Source organism: Asterias amurensis, chromosome 14 (assembly GCF_032118995.1).
Source record: "Asterias amurensis chromosome 14, ASM3211899v1".
In the NCBI taxonomy this organism is placed as follows: Eukaryota; Metazoa; Echinodermata; class Asteroidea; order Forcipulatida; family Asteriidae; genus Asterias; species Asterias amurensis.
Window position 1 is genome coordinate 12,748,694 of NC_092661.1, and position 19,348 is coordinate 12,768,041.

Sequence of the window (19,348 nt, forward strand, 5' to 3'; positions counted from 1 at the left end):
TAAATAAAAGAAAAACGAGAGAGTGCAGCAAGAGTGCATAGCGCCCTCTTTTGGAATGACAGTGTTAGTAAACATGGCACCCTCTGGTCGGTTTTGTGTGTCAGAATTTCTACCGCGAAACTCAAACAACACTGTTCATCAGTGATTGAGTCGGCTGTTTTCATAGCTGACAGGGGGTTTCAATCAGGTAGGATATCTTCTGATAATTGTACTTTAATGCAGACTGTAATTTTTTGTATAATAGACCAGCATAAAATAAAGAAAATTTAATGTAAACTGCAAACTAGCCGCACGCGCAAACAAGCCGCACGCACAATATTTTGCGCGCAATCTTAAGATCGGCGGCGCACCCGGCCCATCCCGGCCATCTTATAAAGCTTGCGTGCGGCATTTAGCGTGTGCGGATATGAAGTTTGCGCGCTACATTCGTTTTGTTTACAAACAAAAGGTGCCGCGTATGTGCAGTTCGCTTGCTTGCGCATTGCTCATCAGTTCCTGGACATCTTCATTTTTAATTTATTGGGTTTTATTAGTTCAGGTTTCGGTCTTTTAAGATCCCTTTTAAATTTCTGAAGCCTGAACTGAAGGAATTGTTTTGAAAAAGTATGATGAAATTTGCGTGGAATACTTGGTACGGAGTCTAAAGGGTCTCTATCTATGATCTATTACGTACTTTTTTTTCTAACACAAAACACAAATGCGACCATGCCAATTCCCAATTGCCATATAATAGGCCCATAAGCAGGTTTATCGCGATTCATAAACACAATGCATTGTGGGAAGGAATATGAGGCGGTTTCTATGCAGTTTCTACGACTCGTGCACGCAACGCCTATAAAACTATACCTTTGTGAGGGTCATAGAAATAGAACCCGGAGAACGCTGAGTGTCTCATTGAGCGTGCGGTTTTGTTGTGAGACCATTTTTATGGACGCGCACACGCCATTTTCGTAACGCGTGTATGGCAAAATATTTTGCCATACAATTTTGCCATACAATGACATCATCATTGACCAATGAAAACACTAGAAATGGTCTGTGCGCTGACATATTGCCATTTTGCCATACGCGCGTGTCACACGATGATAATTTTGCCATTTTTAAATATTATTATTATTAGTTTTTTTTATTAACCCGTTTTTATATAGCGCTTTTCACACCCGGAGGGCGTCACAAAGCGCTTCACATTATTACCCCTGGTCACTGGGCCTTAATTCACTCCTTAAACCATCTCAGCTCCCTGGTGGGGAGTATGCAGCCTGTGCAACATTAATATGCGCTACTTGGCTAAATCAACCACAAGAACCATCTCTGCCCTCACAGGTACCCATTTACCCCTGGGTGGAGAGAAGCAATTATAGTTAAGTGTCTTGCTCAGAGACACAAGTGTCACGACCGGGATTCGAACCCACACTCTGCTGAACAGAAGCATCAGAGCTTGAATTCGGTGCTCTTATCCGCTCGGCCACGACACCCCAAGACACATCGCGCCATACGCGCGTATTGCGCGGTATTGATACGCCGCGTCCACAGACGACACAGAGGGTGGTCGAGCTCAGCGTTCTCCGGGTTCTATTTCTATGGTGATGGTTCAACAGCGCCCTCTCTTGATATTTTGCTATTCGCGATAATACTTATATAGCCCATCGGCCATTGTCCACAGATTTACACTACACTGTCCGACTGTTTGAAGATAAATATTAGTAGTAGTCTAGTAGGAAAGCTTCCCTTAAAACTGAGGTGCTGTAGTTTTTGAGAAATGAGTAAAAAAAAAAATGTCACAAAAATATGTTTCGTCTCAGTTTAGCATGCACTAAACGTATTAACCAGTTCTGGCTGGTGGTATGTTATTGTGATGGTATAATTATCTGGTTATTATGTTTTTACATGCTATAAAATAATTACTATTTTTCTCAGAAACTACAGCACCTCAGTATGTAATATTTGAAGGGAAGCTTTTTACTATAATTATCTTTAAACCCTTTTACCCGTGTTAGTGTAAGTTTGATGTAAATCTGGGGACGACATTTTGAAAAAGTACCCGAATCCTTTAATGTGCCTACAAGTTTAAATCGGATTAAAGTTGTAGCTCACTGATCACTCAGCGGTGGCAGAAGTTTGCACAGGGATTGAACTTTGAAGTTTGCACCAAACAAGTAACAACACAAAAAACCAATATTGTTGCTCTTGTTAAATTATTTTTTAATAAAACTGTTCATTCATATTGTGTATGTACATCATTCTAAATCGCCTCCATGTTTAAATTGATTTAAAAAACCTTTCCCTACAGATGCCTAGACACTAGACAGATAGTATGTACTACATAATGTAGTGAGACACGTCTCCCTTTAATGCTAAAATGGCAAAGTCAAAGTGGGCAGTTGCTGTACTCCTTTCCAAAAAGGCTACCTCCGTATTTTGGTCAGCCTTGACAATGAATTGTCTAGGACATGTAGGACTAGGTTTTATAAAGCACTCATGATTGTGTGTACTGTTACCAAGGAGACAGCGTTATACTGGTTTCATCAATGGGTGAATGTAGGTCCAATAGCATTTGTGTCCCAGGTCATATTTACTTTAGACTCTGGACATCGGGAGTGTCAAGTGCTTGTCATACAGATTTATTTGCACTATAAATTTTGTACAAATATTATTTTGTAGGCCCTACTCGCAGTCAAACTTCCATTATACAGTGCACAGAGTTTGCAATTTCATAGACAGTATTTAGCTCAAGGAAGTAAGTACTTTGTTGTATTTTGTTGTAATATTACCTGTTTCAACCTCTATGTGTGTATTACAGAATATTTCTCTCAGTAAATAAAGAAACTTTAAGAAGTCTGAGTAAGCCACAATTACCCGGTATTCTATTCAGACAAAAACATTTTTCTCAGTTGTTGTAGAGGTGCATTGGAGAACCACTGCCATTGCTGAAAGAATGCAATGCTAAGAAATATTCTGATGTGTATTTCACACTCATAATTTTGTTTCTGTTTTTGTTTTTGTTTCCAGTTGTTACATGACATGCCTGTTACTATCACCATGCCTCGCCAACAAGCACCGATGGATCTCACCCATTTCATTCCTGATAAGATGAAAGAATGTGATCGCAAAATACGGGTAAGAACTTAAACGGAAGCGGAGGTTCAGAAAGTCATCCTTATTAATAAAATTTTGTTAAATTCTTTCTTAACAGTTGGGCCTACTTTATTATTTGTGTTCGTGGTTTGTGAAAACACTGCAAAACAACAACTAAAAACTGAAGTGTACAGAAGTGCCCCATTATTGGTGCACTTTGGAGAGTAAAATGCCCCATACCAACTGGCCTTAATTTCACTGTGCAGCAGAATCCTCTTTGCATTTCGCTGCATTAACTTATTTGTAACAGGGTGCCTAGAAAACTCCTACACATGTTGTTGGTATTAAAGCTAAACATAGGAACTGATCCAGACTAGAAATTAGAAGAACATCTGAAGTCAACATGGGTGATAGTCACATTTCATTTAAATGTAATTGGTTTACAAACTGATTTTTGGGGTTGAACAAAGAATTGACTAGAGTGGGATTCGAACCAACGACCTCCGGATTAACGTGCCGGCGCTCTACCAACTGAGCTATCTAGCCCTATGTTGGTGGTGTCCCTATTTTGTCAATATCTTTGTTCGGGGGTGCCAGTCAGAAGCCATACAACCGTTAACTGCCGTGTAGCCAGGGATCACACCTAAATTACGATACAACCTGGGAAGCGGCAGCTAGGGGATCACCTTAAGGGGATGCAACTTTTTGTTTCAGATATCAATATAAACCACAAGGTTTACAAACTATAATATTCAGGCTCGAAATTACACAGAGGCCATGGCCTTTGTTGCTCTGGTCTTGGCCTTGGTGCCCTTTTAGGTTTTGCATAGGAAGCACCCCTTTGCAAAATGGAAATGGCCTTGCCCCCTCAAAGATGAAATTCCAGGTCTGAATATTAATCCCCCACCTTTCCAAGCCTTAAATCTTGTATGCGGCATCTACACACTTTTTGTAGTCAAACTCTCAACTCTGTTTTTGTGATCTTACAGAAAAAAGATGAAAGAATCATTGCCCTGGAAACAGAAAATGCCATGCTGTATCTCAAACTGGCACAGGTAAGTGTGGTATGGGTAAAACAGGTGAACATATTCCATTGTAACCCCCTCAAAGAGGTGCCCTTTATATGCAAAAGAAGAACAAAGTATCTGATGGGATTATTACGGTGATCTATTTTAAAGAAGCATTTTTTTTAAACTAAAAGTTGTAATTTTTTTCTCAGAAAAAATCAAAAGTAAAAAAGATAAAACTAATGATAACAATTTTTGTACAGGAAAATCATACATAAAATAAAATCAACATGGAGAATGGATGTGATGTGTGTCTATATAGTTCTTGTGGATACCGTTGCTCATTCTTGGGAGGTCTTTGCTTATTCTTGGGATGTCTTTGCTTATTCTTAGGATTTCTGTGCTCATTCATTGATGTCTTTGCTCATTCCTTGGTACGTCTTTGTCATTCTTTGGATGTCTTTGCTCATTCTTGGTATGTCTTTTGCATTATTGGGATGTCTTTGCTTAATCTTCTCATTGTCTTTGTTTGTATCCCTGAGACAGCTTCAAGGTGAAGTAATCAGCAGTCGTGAGGCCATGGGTCATCTGAAACGTGTTATGGATGTTGAGGATGATACACAGCTGCGTGTTGGACGTGCCTGCTCTCAAATCTATCAGCAAGTGCAGGTACATTTACGGCACTTTAAGGCCACATTGTTTTAAAGGCCCTAGCCACTATTGGTAATTACTCAAAATAATTGGTAGCATTAAAACCTACTCGATAACAATCAATGGAGAGCTGTTGATAGTATAAAGCATTGTGAGAAACGGCTCCCTCTGAAGTAACATAGTTTTCGAGAAAGAAGTAACTTTCCACGAATTTTATTTTGAGACCAAGCAAAGGGCACCACTGCATTAAGTTCTCCTTATCAGAGTTTATCTGAACAACTTTCAGGTTAACTTTCTTACAGGTTGATTTTAATTGTAACCGCTGCCAAAACATAGGATTCGAACTGCCTCTAGCTACCGGGCAATCTCGGTAGTCTAGTTGGTAAGATACTGCTCTAGAATTGCAAGGGTCGTGGGTTAGAATCCCACCCGAGTAATATGCCTAGTGATATTTTTCACAGGACTCGGGAAAGCACTGAGTATACAGTGCATACTGGGGGGGAAAAAAACAAAATTAATATACCTCATTTCGTTTTTCTTCTTTCAGGACACTAAGCGTGACCTAAAGCAGCTACGTGAAGTTGTGAGGTCGATACCGAGTAAGATGACCTTTGACCTGACTGCGCTCCAAGACAAAGCAGCGTCTCTCAGTCAGTCGCTCATCACGGATAATTTGGAGTCGAAAGGTATGGATTAATGAAACGTTAAAACTTGATATTATTTTGATATCAGTTCTCAACAACTTTAGTTTTTGTAGTTGCCTGGATTGATAACAACAGGAAAGTTGTTGCTCTGAAAATTATTCCTCATCATCATTACAGTTGTGTCCTTGAGCAAGATGCTTACTGTAATGGCTTCTCTTCACCCAGGGGTATAAATTGGAGATTGTGGAGATCATGATAGCTGATATGTTTGCCTTAACCCAGTACATTCCAAATTCTCCACGCACAGGCAGGACTCCCCATAATGTCAAAAAAAGTTAATATCTCCACACTTTCTCTTTCATTTGAAACTGTAAAATTCACATTATTTCACCGCAAAATGCCCCTGTCAATATCATGTTATGATGTTATGTTTTTGGGATAGACCTGAGGGAGAGGCTGGAAGAGCTGGAGGAAGGAATCAAGACGGCTGAAGAGAGATTCACTAAGGAGAAAAAGAGAAGGAAACAGCTGCACAACACACTGGTGGTAAGTTAGGATGATTCTTGCACTGAAAGGTAAACGCATTCAAAAATTGCATCCAACAAAGTTCTAAAAAGTCAGGCCTCAAGTCAATAGTTAAATGCATCCATAGAAAATGCTGTGGTGCCCTGTGCTTTTGCTGTGGTGCCCTTTGCAAAGTTCCAATACAAATTAACATTAACAAATTAACAAATCAAGGCCTGAAAATCGCATCATTCGATAAAGTTGACTGGTACAGATTTCAAGCCATACTCGCATGTTATTCAACTTGATCACATAACCAGAAAGCTCCATTAAAGAATTTACAAGTTTGGCCACATTAATTTTAATGGATGAGCAGTTAATCTGCCTGGGGCTGTCAGCAGCCTTTACTGGTTTGTGCATGATCCCATTGAATCCACTGTTTGGCAAAGGATTTTGGCTGTGTCCAAGTTGGCGGCTACAGCTAGGGCTTCAGCTAGATTTCCATAGCCACAGTCGTAGCGGTATATGCCAGTTAGGATATGGCCTTACATGAAGATACTTAGTGTGAGTCTGTGAGTTGCCAGCCAGAGGAAAGCGCCCGATTCATACTTCCTGCGAATGCGAATACAATGCGGATTTGACGTGAATTTGCCACACAACTCTGTTTTCACAGCGATATTCACAAGAGAGTTGAGCGCAACTCAAACCCTGCAAATTATTCGTTGCGAATATGTGATGTCAACATTCGTATCGCATTCACATTCGCAGTATGAACAAGGCTAAAGGATATTTTATTTTGGTCTCTTTTGTTAATGTAGCTTCTCCCCTGTAACAGTTCCACATGTTATTTTGTGTGTATTTTGTGTTTGTTTTCTTGTAGGAACTACGAGGTAACATCAGAGTGCATTGTAGATCCAGACCAATCATGGCAAGAGACTCTAGGCAGGGCTCACAGTTGGAGCAGGTGGTTCATGTAATTGACGATGTGAGTACAGTATACAATTTTGATATAATTGCTGTAAAGCTCAACCACCACCAGCAGTCTAGCATTCTCCTGAAGACAAGCAGAGTATACTGTTTGAAACGTCGAGACAAAACCGGCTCTTCTTAGAGCCAACACTCACACAATAGAAATTTACATGGTTGTACCCACAAGTTTACTATTTATTTATAGTTTCTTCCTATTTCTCCACACCAGGCAAAAGCTTCAAACAATACCTAATTGCTGTTAAGTTGAAAAATAACAAATAATTTTCTGAGTCGACCTATTTAAATTCTGAGGAGGTTTTTGTGCTAAGCAAGTCTTTAAAATCAATCGATGAACACTTCAGTCCATGTCCAAAATTATTTGTCAAATATTATTTGGGATTTTACTCTTGCACTGAACTTTCCGAAGTCCTGCGGAAAAAGCTGAGGGCATATTTCTTGTCCAACAATCCCGTATTCTAGAGCAGGGTTTCATTTCATGGCCGGCTTACCATCAAATTGTGTGCTTACTGTGCACTTTCTTCTGTGGTAAACAGAGCCGTGAAATGGGCACATTATTTTAAGCAATAGGTCACTATGAACTTGCTCATCGACGGTTAGTTAGCATACTGTAATTGTGCAAAGTTATTTTGTAGTAGTGCAGTCTTTCTACATTAAAATAAGTTGCATTTGATCTAGTTCAAACATTGTGACAACCAAGCTGTCAATCAATCAATCAATCAGTCAATCAATCAATCAATCAATCAATCAATCAATCAATCAATCAATCAATCAATCAATCAAAAGAAATTAGTAAAGAGCCACAATCAAAAGTTTGCTCTAAGGTGCTGATGTATGGGCACAAACAGGAAAATTGTTATTGATGGTACACTTCCTGAAGCAGTCGAGCTTTCAGGAGTGTCTTGATTGTAATGTATGCAGTGAGGTGGTATCTCTGATGTATTGTGGAAGTTTGTTCCAGATTCTGGGTCCGTATACCGAAAATGATCATTCGGTAACAGAGACACAATGGGTTCTAGGCTCAACAATAAGTTTTGCATTATAATTGTTCAGGCCTGTATGCTTCATTCTTGAAAGGGCAAGGGCACCAAGGCGTTTCTCTTTGGCAAAGGGCACCCTTATGAGGAAATTGTAAATTTCTACTGGAGCATTTCAAGGGCACCAAGGCAATGGCAAGGGACAACGGAGGCAATCACCTCCGTTGCCTCCAGGCCTGCTTGTTGATGTGTACAATTTATGTATATTATTTTATTTACATTCTATTGTGGCAGGAAAACCTATCAGTCAAGTACAACAAACCAGGGTCTGGAGCCACCAACAAAATGTTTGAGTTTGAACAGTGAGTACAAACAAACAAAGACACAGCTTTGTTTACTTGTTCTTGTATACAAGTTACATGCAATACCTTAACATGATTTGATGCAAGGCACTCCTTAATGTTAAGAGCAATGTGGAAATGCCCCTATAAATAATGTTTTTTTTAAGATGACATTATTTCACAGATGAAGACATCTTATAGCAAGAGTACCAACTATAGATTCTGAAACTCACTTAGATTGATTAGTAACTACAACATTGCAATTGTATACAATGTTTTTCACATCTTTGTTTATCCTGTTCGACCTTTCTCGGTGCTTACTCCCCAAAGGACGTGCAATCTGATGTATTAGAGGTAGTATTTGAGCCGCACTCTAGCCAAACTGCCTAGTCTACAAGGATTAATTAAACAATACTTTTATTGTTATTCAACTTTTGTCCAAAATTGTATTTGTTGTCTTTCTCAGTGTTTACTCACCACAAGATGTCCAAAATTGTATTTGTTGTCTTTCTCAGTGTTTACTCGCCACAAGATGTCAAAAATTGTATTTGTTGTTTTTCTCAGTGTTTACTCGCCACAAGATGTCCAAAATTGTATTTGTGGTCTTTCTCAGTGTTTACTCGCCACAAGATGTCCAAAATTGTATTTGTTGTCTTTCTCAGTGTTTACTCGCCACAAGATGTCCAAAATTGTATTTGTTGTCTTTCTCAGTGTTTACTCGCCACAAGATGTCCAATCTGATGTATTTGAGGAAGTACAACCTTTGCTGACCTCACTTCTTGATGGGTGAGTATTTATTGCTTTGAATGTTGTTCTTTCGAGGTAGTTTCTATATTTATTTTTGTATATTTCACTTGCGGTGAACACCATTAATGTCTCTTCTTGTGGGGTAGATTATGTTCTTTTGAGAATTTTTCTTGCTATTTTGAGAAACATGTCTTGCTATATATATCAAGTTCTCAAAAGAACATATTCCAGCAATTAGATAAACACATGGGTGTTACCGCAAACCATACATTAATATCTTACCGTGCATAATGCCTCAAAACCCACATTTTTTCTTCAGTAGGCTCTATTCATTTCATAATGCTCCATATGGGTTTCATGCATATAAGCTTTCATTTTCTTCTTATTTTTAGTTATAATGTGTGTATCATGGCCTACGGACAGACGGGCAGTGGGAAGACATATACCATGCTTGGAGATAACTATACTGACCTGCATAAAGACATTGGTGAGGAGTTAGATATGCATCCATCAGATGGAGTCATACCCAGAGCTGCAGTGGAAATGTTCAAGTATGTACATTAAGGTGTCCCCAGGGTTCAATGTTTGGTCCATTAAAAAGGTGTGCATGTACATGTAGGAGTACCTATTTTTACACGCACAAGAGGTACCGCAGGGTTCTATAGTTTGCCCACATTACTGTTCTGGAGTCATATGATTATTATAAAAACAAGAAAGGTTTGTCCATAAGTAACTATTTTTACGTGTATTTGAGGTACCACAGGGTTCCATAGTTTGTCCACATTACTGTTCTAGAGTCTTTGTTAAGATTATATAACCAAAAAAAGGTTTTTATCCACGTATGAGTAACTGTTGACGTGCAAGAAGGTACCACAAGGTTCCGCAGTTTGCCCAAATTACTGTTCAGGAGTCATGTGTTGATAATATAAAGGTTTTTGAGTACATGAATGTTGTCAAAACAAATCTGTTGTGGTATGAGAAATACAATTTAAGAGATCGCAAGAGCAACACAACTGATTCCACTTAAATGTTTAGGGAGGAGTTGTGTTATAAATTTTTTTCAGAGATATACTGTACATGATATAGGACCAAATGACATTGTCTTTTGTCAAATTTATAAATATTACAGTTAGTTCCCCGAACGATGTGCAAGTTTTCGTTCTTCTGGAAAAATAAATGGATTGGTAGAGTGAAATTCAGAAATGTTTTTTTGTTGTGGTACATGTATCTGATTGCAGATTGATAGAAGACAAGCCAGCCAACAGTCACAGCCTTGAAGTGTCCGTTGTTGAGGTTTATAATAACGATATCCGGGACCTGTTAGAGCCCGACGCCGGTGTCGCCAAACTCAATCTTCGCACTGCTGATGACGGCTCAATGGAAATACCCTCACTGACACAAAGGTAAGACAATCGGTCATTGTGCCAATGTGCCATTGTGCATCCCCTTAGGGTGATTCCATAAGCCTTTTTGAGATATGGCGGACACAATGCTACAACACTATAAGGTTTGGGTAAAACTGTGTGTATACACCCCAACCAAACAGTACACTCCTATTACGTCCGCCATACCTCAAAAAGGCTTATATGGCTGCCGCTTCCCAGGTTTGTATTGTAAACTTGGTTGTGATCCCTGACTGCACAGCAGTTAACGGCTGTATTGAACTGGAGGTCTTTGGTTCAAATCCCGCTCTAGTAAATTTGTCTTTGTTCAAACCCAAATCATTTAAAATTTACCCGGTCAGTTTCCCTTGTGGTTTATGATTTGATACCAATTAATAAGATGGTGAGCAAACATATAAAATTTTCTCTGGTATAAGAAATCGTTGTGTCATACTGAGTTTATCTAAATAAGGAGTACACTGTAGTGTATACACCCTGAATTTTCAGTAGATCAGAAGGTCACAATCCCTCACAGAATGCCACATGTCATGACCGGGATTCGAACCCACACTCTGATGACTTAACCACCAGATCTTGAATTTGATGCTCTTAACTGCTCGGCTATGACATCCTACTGCATTTCATTCAGTCTATGCGGAGCATTGGATGATGGCCCTCCAAACACGTTGGTCCTTCATTGCTGTACGTAAGTCCCGGCTCAAGGTGTCCACATAGGTAGTTTGTGGTCTGCCTCGGGAACAGTGACCTTGAGTAGGGGCCCAAAGCACAAGCTTGCTCACTGCCAGCTCAGCATGTCTGAGACAGTGACCTGCTAGTCTCAGCCTTCTTGTCCTAATCTTGGTGCTAACTCTCGGTAGTCCACCGTAGAGCTCCAGGTTTGTGACATGCCTCTCCCAATGAATCTGTTTAACACAGCGAAGCATTCTTGCATAGCAGCCGTCCAGTCTCTTCTCTAGACGACTGTCCAGGACTCACATCCTACTGCAGCATATCTTAATTAATATATTTTTCTGTCCTCATTTCAGACAAGTGGAAAGTGCAGCTGAAGTTGTGGGGATCGTACAGCATGGAATGTTACATAGACATGAAGACGCCACATTCGTACACGCTCACTCCAGCCGATCCCATCTCATTGTAACACTGACCGTCACTACCTACCCAAGAGGGGCACCAACCACAACACCCAATGCATCCAGGAGTGCTTCACCAGTAGCTGAACTTCCATCACCAGGTAAAAAAAAAAACACCAGAAAAGCCTGATGAGAAGCAATCATATTTCTTAAAGAGCCATCAGATACCATTGATTTAGCCGAGTAGCGCATTTGTTGCACGAGGCTGTATACTCCCCAGGGAGCTGAGATGGTTTAATAAGGAGTGAATTAAGGCACAGTGACCAGGGGTAATAATTTGAAGCGCTTTGAGACACCCGTTCGGGAGTGAAAAAGCGCTATATAAAACTCAAATATTATATTAATATTATAATTATCAAAAGCTTTGCAGCTCTTTTCTTCCGGCTGCCGTTCAGTTAGACAATAGGCAGCTGGAATGGTGAGGTGTCAGCTGTGGTAACGTTTGGGTTGTAACCCCACTGTAGTTATCATACCTTTTTACTATTGTTGTATAGTGTAATTATTTTAGTAACTGCCCTTTTATCTTTCTAGGGTTTACTTTTTAACTTTCTATTTAGGCCTACTCTTTCTTTCTTGTACCATTTAACCCCTTTTTGTAACATTGGTATTTTATACTGGTTTGATTTTATAATGACCTAAAGATAAAAAGGAAAGATAATTAATGACCTTACATGAACCTTTAGTCTTTATATGTCTATATGTTATTAAACGTGTATAAATAAAACACCTACTGTAGGAAGTTTCCCATCCAGGAGTACGAGGCGTAACATGTCGATACCGGCTATCTCATTCCAAGCAATCTCATCTCTGAGTGGAACGCAGTCGCCAATCTCGTCAGCGAGTGGTACACCTGTTTTCTTCCCTTCTAGTCAGCCTGGTGTCGTTAAGACTAAACTGCAGCTGGTCGACCTGGCAGGAAGTGAATGCGTTGGTGAGTATCAACCATCAGACTGAATGGCTGATGAGAGGTCTATGTTATGTGAATTACCCATTAAAAGCAAAGCAGAGGTGCTTTAATGTAATTTACCCAGTCAGTTTTCCTTGTGATTTATTACTTGCTATTTAGTATGAAAAAGTCGCATCCCCACAATGGAAATCTTGACACACAATCCTAAAAAACACAGTTTATAGTCGTCACTGAGGCCTAGAAACTATGTTTTTTATGATCACGTCAAGATTTCCATCGTGTGACCGACTATAAACCGGCCTTTAAGGTGATCCCCTGGCTGCCGCTTTCCAGGTTGTGTTGTAAACTTGGGTGTCATCCCTGGCCTCCGGGCAGATTCTGACTGGCACCCCTGAACAAATATATTGACTAATTTAAATAGTGAGACTGCCAACATATGGCTCATTTGGTAGAACACCAGTACGTAAATCCAGAGGTTGATGGATCGAGTCACGCCCCAGTCGATGTCTCTTTGTTCAACCCCGAATTATTTCATCAAACTTACCCAGTCAGTTTCCCTTAATGGTTAATTACATGATCTTGATTATAAATGTATGAATTTGCTACAGGTATGTCTGGTGTGACAGGCGCTGCCTTACGAGAGACCTCCCACATCAATCGGAGTTTATCCGCTCTGTCTGATGTACTAGCTGCCTTGGCCGAGGGCAGGTCTCATGTACCGTACCGTAACAGTCGTCTCACGCATCTCCTGCAGGATTCCATTGGTGAGTCACGATTATTTGGACTTCATTTTAAGCACCAGCAGCCAAAGTAAAATAGTAGGCTAGAGGCCATTCATGTTACAATTCGACCTCATAAGTAGTAGCAGAGTTGTCAAACTAACTAGTCTTTTAGAACAACTTGGGGAGTTATTTATGAAAACGCTGATACAGCAAACCTCACTAGGCTGGGTCGCCACCATGCAAGTTTCAAATCTTATAGTTACTCAAATTAGTGAAACAAAAATACTGATATGGCGTTCGGCAGTCACTCTTCAAATTAATGGCATAGAAATCTTACTTGGTTAGAAGTATAGGAGCTGTCAATAGCAAATGGCATTTTGAAAATCATTTCACAACAAATGTAATGTGGTTATAAAAAATAGTAGCAGTCGCCCCCAAAAAATTTAATCTGAGAATTGTTTCTGTCAGATACATTTCTCAGATTTTGTTTTCCAATAATTGGTTATTCTTCCTGTTTTGACATAACCGCTCCTTATTTTTGGCGATATCTAAAAAATGAGGCTAGTTTTATTGGGTGCGTTCGTTAATAGCTTCCCTGGGTTGACCCCGGTCTGCCCCGGTACGTTTGAATAGCTTTTACGGGGCTCACCCGTGTCAGCCCCCAGTGCCCTGCTTGTGGAGTGGGTCACTTGGGGGTGACCTGAGGAGCATGCCGTCACCACGAGAGGGCGAGTGTGATCGTTTGTTTAGCTCTTGTCAGGGGCTCACCCGAGTGAGCACCACGGGGTAGACCCAGGCAAGCTAATCGAACGCACCCATTGTATACATTTACATTTGTATAGGATTAAAACAATCAAACGGTTTCAAAAACCCAAAGTATACTTTCCCTTATAACATGCAGGCGGTGATGCTAAACTCCTGGTACTCTGCTGTGTGTCACCGACGCAGGCTTTTGCCACAGAGACGCTGCAGTGCCTTGGATTTGGAACCAGGGCAAGACAGGTGCAGCGGGGACAAACTAAGAAACGCAATGCATCTGGAAATAGTAGCGCCACCGGTAGTAGTAACATTCACCCAAGTAAGTGCATTTTTTTCCTTTTTTTTCTTTAAGTTCTTTTGTTTTTATTGTTAATGATGTCAAGTTTTGATCATATTTGAAATTGAAGTGCTATTTTTAGATCAGTGAGTAGTCAATTGTAGGAATACTTAGGATCAGAAAATTTATATTTTGTTTCTAGTTTTTTGTATATTCACCCCTTGCATGGAACGCATCTGCGAATTACACGTCTACCATTTCCAGCAAGTTTGGAGTTGATTTTTTTCCGTACATTTTGACTCCCAAAATGGCAGACAGGATAGTTGTGTATAAAGTGTGCTTATTGCATCTCATTGGGCTCTTCTTTGTATCTCATTACAGAAGGGTTTAAATTTAGTTGTAACATTGTGACTTTCAAATTGTTCATGTTAGGTCAAGGAGGTGATATGTCGCCAATAGCTATCGCCAGAAACAGAGGCCATAGAGCGAGTATTGCAGTCAGTAAGTATCAACATTTCAGGCTAGAATAAATCCTTATTTCCACATAGGCTTTAAAAAGATATTTTTCAAACTGTACTGAATCTTCCCATGTTTTTCTTTGAGAGTGAAAGATGTTTAATACTTGAAATTGTTTAGCTTAACAGACATGAGGAATGTTATAGTTATTTGAGATGTTGCTTTACCAAGATGCCTATAAAAGGGGTTGAGCTTTATTCAGTGGTTCACTCACAAAATCGTCTGTAAAAATATGGTTTTACTAAAGTGACAAAAGTGTTAGTTTGGAACTTTTCAAGTTAATAGGCTTGTAAACAATGATGATTCTACCAAAGTATGGCTTTCGACTGTCACCCCGAACAAAGATGTTGACAAAATAGAGAGACCAACAACATAGGGCTGGATTACTCAGTTGTTTAGAGCGCTGGCATGGTACTCTGACGGTCACAGTAAGTTGCTGAACCAAAAATTATTGTAAAGTTTACCCATTCGTTTTTACTTGTGCTTTTACTTGCAAAATATTGAAGCAATATTCACAACTTTCAAATGTGATCCTTCATAAATGAGTAGTTGTTCGTGGAAGTTAACAACAGAAAAGTTCATGATGCTGGATCAGAGGTCAAGATTGAATAACGATGCTGGGTCAAGAGGTCAATATTGAATAATGAGTGTTTGTCCTGCAGCCTCTTCTGGATCCTTACTACCCGTCCCTCGACTCCTCAAGGAATCCCATATGAGACACAGAGGTGAAGATATCTGCTACTGAGAATAACTCAACTGCATTCGCACTAACAAGAAGTTATACTCACAGCACCCAGCACTTCTAATAATAATATAATAAACCATTCTTATGCAACGCATATCACCCACAGATATAGAATACGCAGGTTCTGGCATGGGGGCCGCCATGGCCTATCTCCCATGTTTATTTTCTGTGCTTTGCCGTCAGTATGTGACTTTTTGCCGTCAGCACGTGACATTTAGTGCGTCAAAGGCCTATCTTCCGTGTTTATTTTCGCGCTTAACCTTTTGAACATGAATTTTTTACCGCGTCCATGGCGAACCAAAACTTGTTCTACAAAGGCAATGGCGCGTATGTACGCGCGGCGGATCTATAATTCTATATCTATGATATCACCATAAGGTCCCTACGTGCTCAGTTTTAGAGCTACACGTACGTGTTGAAGTATGAGACTGATTCTTTTACAAAGGTGCTGAGGCGCAACATGCAGCCAATCAAAAGGAACACCGGTGCGAACCCCTTCTCTTACACAATAAGTGCACTGGGTTCTTTTACATGCATTCACAACACATGGGACCTTTCGGCTTTATGTCCCATCCGAAGGGACAAAGCAATATTGGTAAAGTGTCTTGCTTAAGGACACGTGTCACGACCGAGACTCAAACCCACACTCTGCTGGATCAGAAACACCATAGTTCGGTGCTAAGCTGCAACACGCCACAATTAGTTTTTCTATAAAGATGCAAATGAATTTTTTAAAGTAACTTTAGCGTTTGGAGATCTCGTGGTGTTGTTGTCATTCATTCCAGAAAATATACAGCCATCATTTGCACAAATAAGAAGTTATACCCACAGCACCCAGCGCTAATAGTTTGTCTTTATAGAAATTGCAGTTGGAAGTAACTTTAGCGCATCTTGATCTCTTTGTTTTGTTCAATGCCATTTGTTGCAGATACAGCATTTGCACTAATGAGAATTATTTATCATAGCACTAATCACAAATAGTGACAATCATAGAACTTCTTAGAAGTTGATGTTGCCTTATTTGAATAACTTTACCATTTAAAGAATTGTTAATCATAGCACTAATCACAAATAGTGACAATCATAGAACTTCTTAGAAGTTGATGTTGCCTTATTTGAATAACTTTACCATTTCAATTTACTGTTTTAATCTGTTGCTAAGGGGGTCCAACTAACATACGGCTGTTGATTTCTAGCCTGCAAGAAAGACTCTGCTAGAGTCGAAACGTCAGGCTATTAACTTTTAAAATAGTTACCACATTACAAATAGCTGAAGTCATAATACCCCTTTGCAGATTACACCATATTAGTTAATAATCCATTAATTTTGAATTGTGGTTCTAACATCTCATGAGTTATACCGCCATTATTTGCACAAGAATTTTAGTTTATAGATCCATCCAGCACAAATAGTTTTTATGGTGGCATCAAACTACTTTTGCAATTTATACGGATAGGAAGGTGGAGATCAAATTCGTTTTCTACGACTGTGTAGAACACCAGCACTTTGCAAATCAAACATAAGTTTTATACACAAACCATCCATCATTAATGAATACTGCTCACCCAAACACCAAAGTTAACATTTTCATGGTATGACATTTTTACCCATATTTAAACTCGCACCTCATCAGAAGGAAGTGTATGAAATCTAGTTTAAGAATTGGCGGAACAAAGACGCATGGCAAAACATTTTTTTTAAAGGGGGTGGGGAGGGGTGACCCCATTTTGGTGACAAAACTCAGTACCATATCACTGACTCAGGGGTCGATTTCACAAAGAGTTAGGAGATATTCAAAACTTACTGCTAGTCTTAAAGGCAGTGGACACTATTGGTAATTACTCAAAATAATTATTAGCATAAAACCTTTCTTGGTGACAAGTAATAGGGAGAGGTTGATTGTATAAAACATTGTGAGAAACGGCACCCTCTGAAGTGCCATAGTTTCCGAGAAAGAAGTAATTTGATTTTGAGACCTCAGATTTAGAACTTGAGGTCTCGAAATCAACCATCTAAACGCACACACCTTCGTGTGACAAGGGTGTTTTTTCTTTCATTCATATCTCGCAAGTTCGATGACCGATTGAGCTCAAATTTTCACAGGTTTGTTATTTTATGCATATGTTGAGATGAAGGCAAGCTAGTCTTTGACAATTACCAATGGTGTCCACTGCCTTTAAGTTAGGATGAGTAACTCTTCCTAACTCAAGATAAAATACTAGTCTTAAACTCTTTGTGAAATTCACCCTTGCTCTAACAAGTTGCACTAAATGTAAAGTACAAGTTAAATGTAAAGTACAAGTTAACAATCTGATGAGCTTGCACTTTAGACACAAAGTAATACATGTAAACTAAAACTACAACTTCTGCTTTCTCTGCTATCATAGCTCATTGATGACACTTGTTTTGTTTTGTTTCTTACCCAAGGGAGTGTGCCAAATCTAGAGACTCAACTTGCTCAATTTAATGCTGGTCGCCGATCACCAAGACCTGCACGTCCTGCTATCAACAGGAGTGACAGCTATCATAAATGAGCCGGAACTACAGATCAAAGCTACTTCAAATCCAAAGCTGTGTTAAGATCAAGGTGAATGATGGTCACTTGTGCACCAACCAAGGCTGTGCATGCAAAGTAGTGACCACAAAAGTTGACTGGTAGCAATAAAAATGGCTCCAACAATGATGTCGTACATGCTATGCCGATCCCCATTTAATTTTGTCAGCCAGTTAACAGCCGGGTCAACAACCGGGTCCCCAGCCTGTTTAAAAAAAAAACCAGCCTCATAAAGGACTATGATGCCACTATTAAACGAGGCTACATGTACTTGTAGACCAAAGGTACATGTACATGTACTGCAGCGTAAAAGCCCTTTCAAGACTTTGGTCGTATCTGAATTGGAGGCTATTGCTACGGCCGGATCGCCGCATCGTCATGCATCGGAGTATAAGACGCCCTTAACAACACCCCTGACAACGGTCCAATTCAAAATATAGCCTGTTGCCATGGTTACAGCCCATTTTTTCCCGTTTTAGGCCAGTTTTGGGGTCTGCAAAAATTGTTTTTCAGCTCATATTTAAAGCTCTACCTGTTGTGACAGTATTAATTGCCTCAAAACTACTAGACTTGTTTCCCTCAAACGTGAAAAATGCCCTTTGACATAATGATGTCCAAGGTCAAAAAAAGAAGATTTTTCTTTTACTTCGTGGATGGTAGGGACTTGGTGTCAAAATAAACAAAATCGACATTTAAAATCATAATACACTGTATAATACATTGCCATGATAACGGCTCGTTTTGTATTTAGGCCATTTTAGGCCATTTTGAAGGAGTAGTTTGTGCAGCTATTTTTGAATGTGTAGTTGGTGCAGCCATTCTTGAATGTGTAGTTGGGGAGTCATTATTGAACGTGTAGTTGGGGGAGCCTTTCACATCTTTAGTCAGGATACAATGATGGAAAATTTTGAATTTGCATTTATACCATAGGTCCTTTTGATTGGTAAGTTGTTTGCAACAGCTTATTCTAATTGTTGTATATATTGAGGGTCAGTACTACAGTGTGTAAATACTTAACCTGTAGTAAGATGTACATTGTATGCAAATACAAATAAGGAGTTTGATTAAAATTAGTCAAATAAAACATCAAAACATAAATATTTGTTTTATCTTCATTTCAAATGTAGAAAGTTAGCTGTCAACACGAAGCAGTTGATTTTAAAATGAGGAGTTACTACCCCCACCCTTTTTAACATTGTACAGTTAAAGTACATGTAGGGTCATGGTTCCTAATACTCACTTAAAGGCAGTGGACACTATTGGTAATTACTCAAAATAGTTATCATAAAACCTTTCTTGATTACGAGTAATGGGGAGAGGTTGATAGTATAAAACTTTGTGAGAAGCAGCGCCATCAAGTGACGTAGTTTTCGAGAAAGAAGTAATTTTTCACGAATTTGA

The 19,348-nt window shown here is 39.5% G+C and overlaps 1 protein-coding gene across 3 annotated transcripts; it reads left to right on the top strand.

Moving 5' to 3' along the window:
• The first annotated feature begins 70 nt into the window (after positions 1 to 70).
• Positions 71 to 19,018, top strand: LOC139947489 (kinesin-like protein KIF25). Of its 3 annotated transcripts, none has more exons than XM_071945414.1 (18): positions 71 to 187; positions 3,010 to 3,117; positions 4,065 to 4,130; positions 4,629 to 4,751; positions 5,281 to 5,419; positions 5,820 to 5,923; positions 6,762 to 6,866; positions 8,140 to 8,207; positions 8,898 to 8,972; positions 9,326 to 9,484; positions 10,172 to 10,336; positions 11,362 to 11,567; positions 12,203 to 12,397; positions 12,982 to 13,137; positions 13,997 to 14,173; positions 14,564 to 14,632; positions 15,310 to 15,372; positions 17,821 to 19,018. In XM_071945414.1, the coding sequence occupies exons 2-18, from the start codon at positions 3,022 to 3,024 to the stop codon at positions 17,925 to 17,927; spliced, it is 2,073 nt and encodes a 690-aa protein (XP_071801515.1). In that variant the 5' UTR covers positions 71 to 187; positions 3,010 to 3,021; the 3' UTR covers positions 17,928 to 19,018. The 3 variants fall into 3 exon arrangements, with proteins under 3 accessions (XP_071801515.1, XP_071801517.1, XP_071801516.1); XM_071945415.1 differs by lacking the exon at positions 71 to 187 and adding an exon at positions 2,688 to 2,737; XM_071945416.1 differs by lacking the exon at positions 15,310 to 15,372.
• Positions 19,019 to 19,348: the final 330 nt, after the last annotated feature.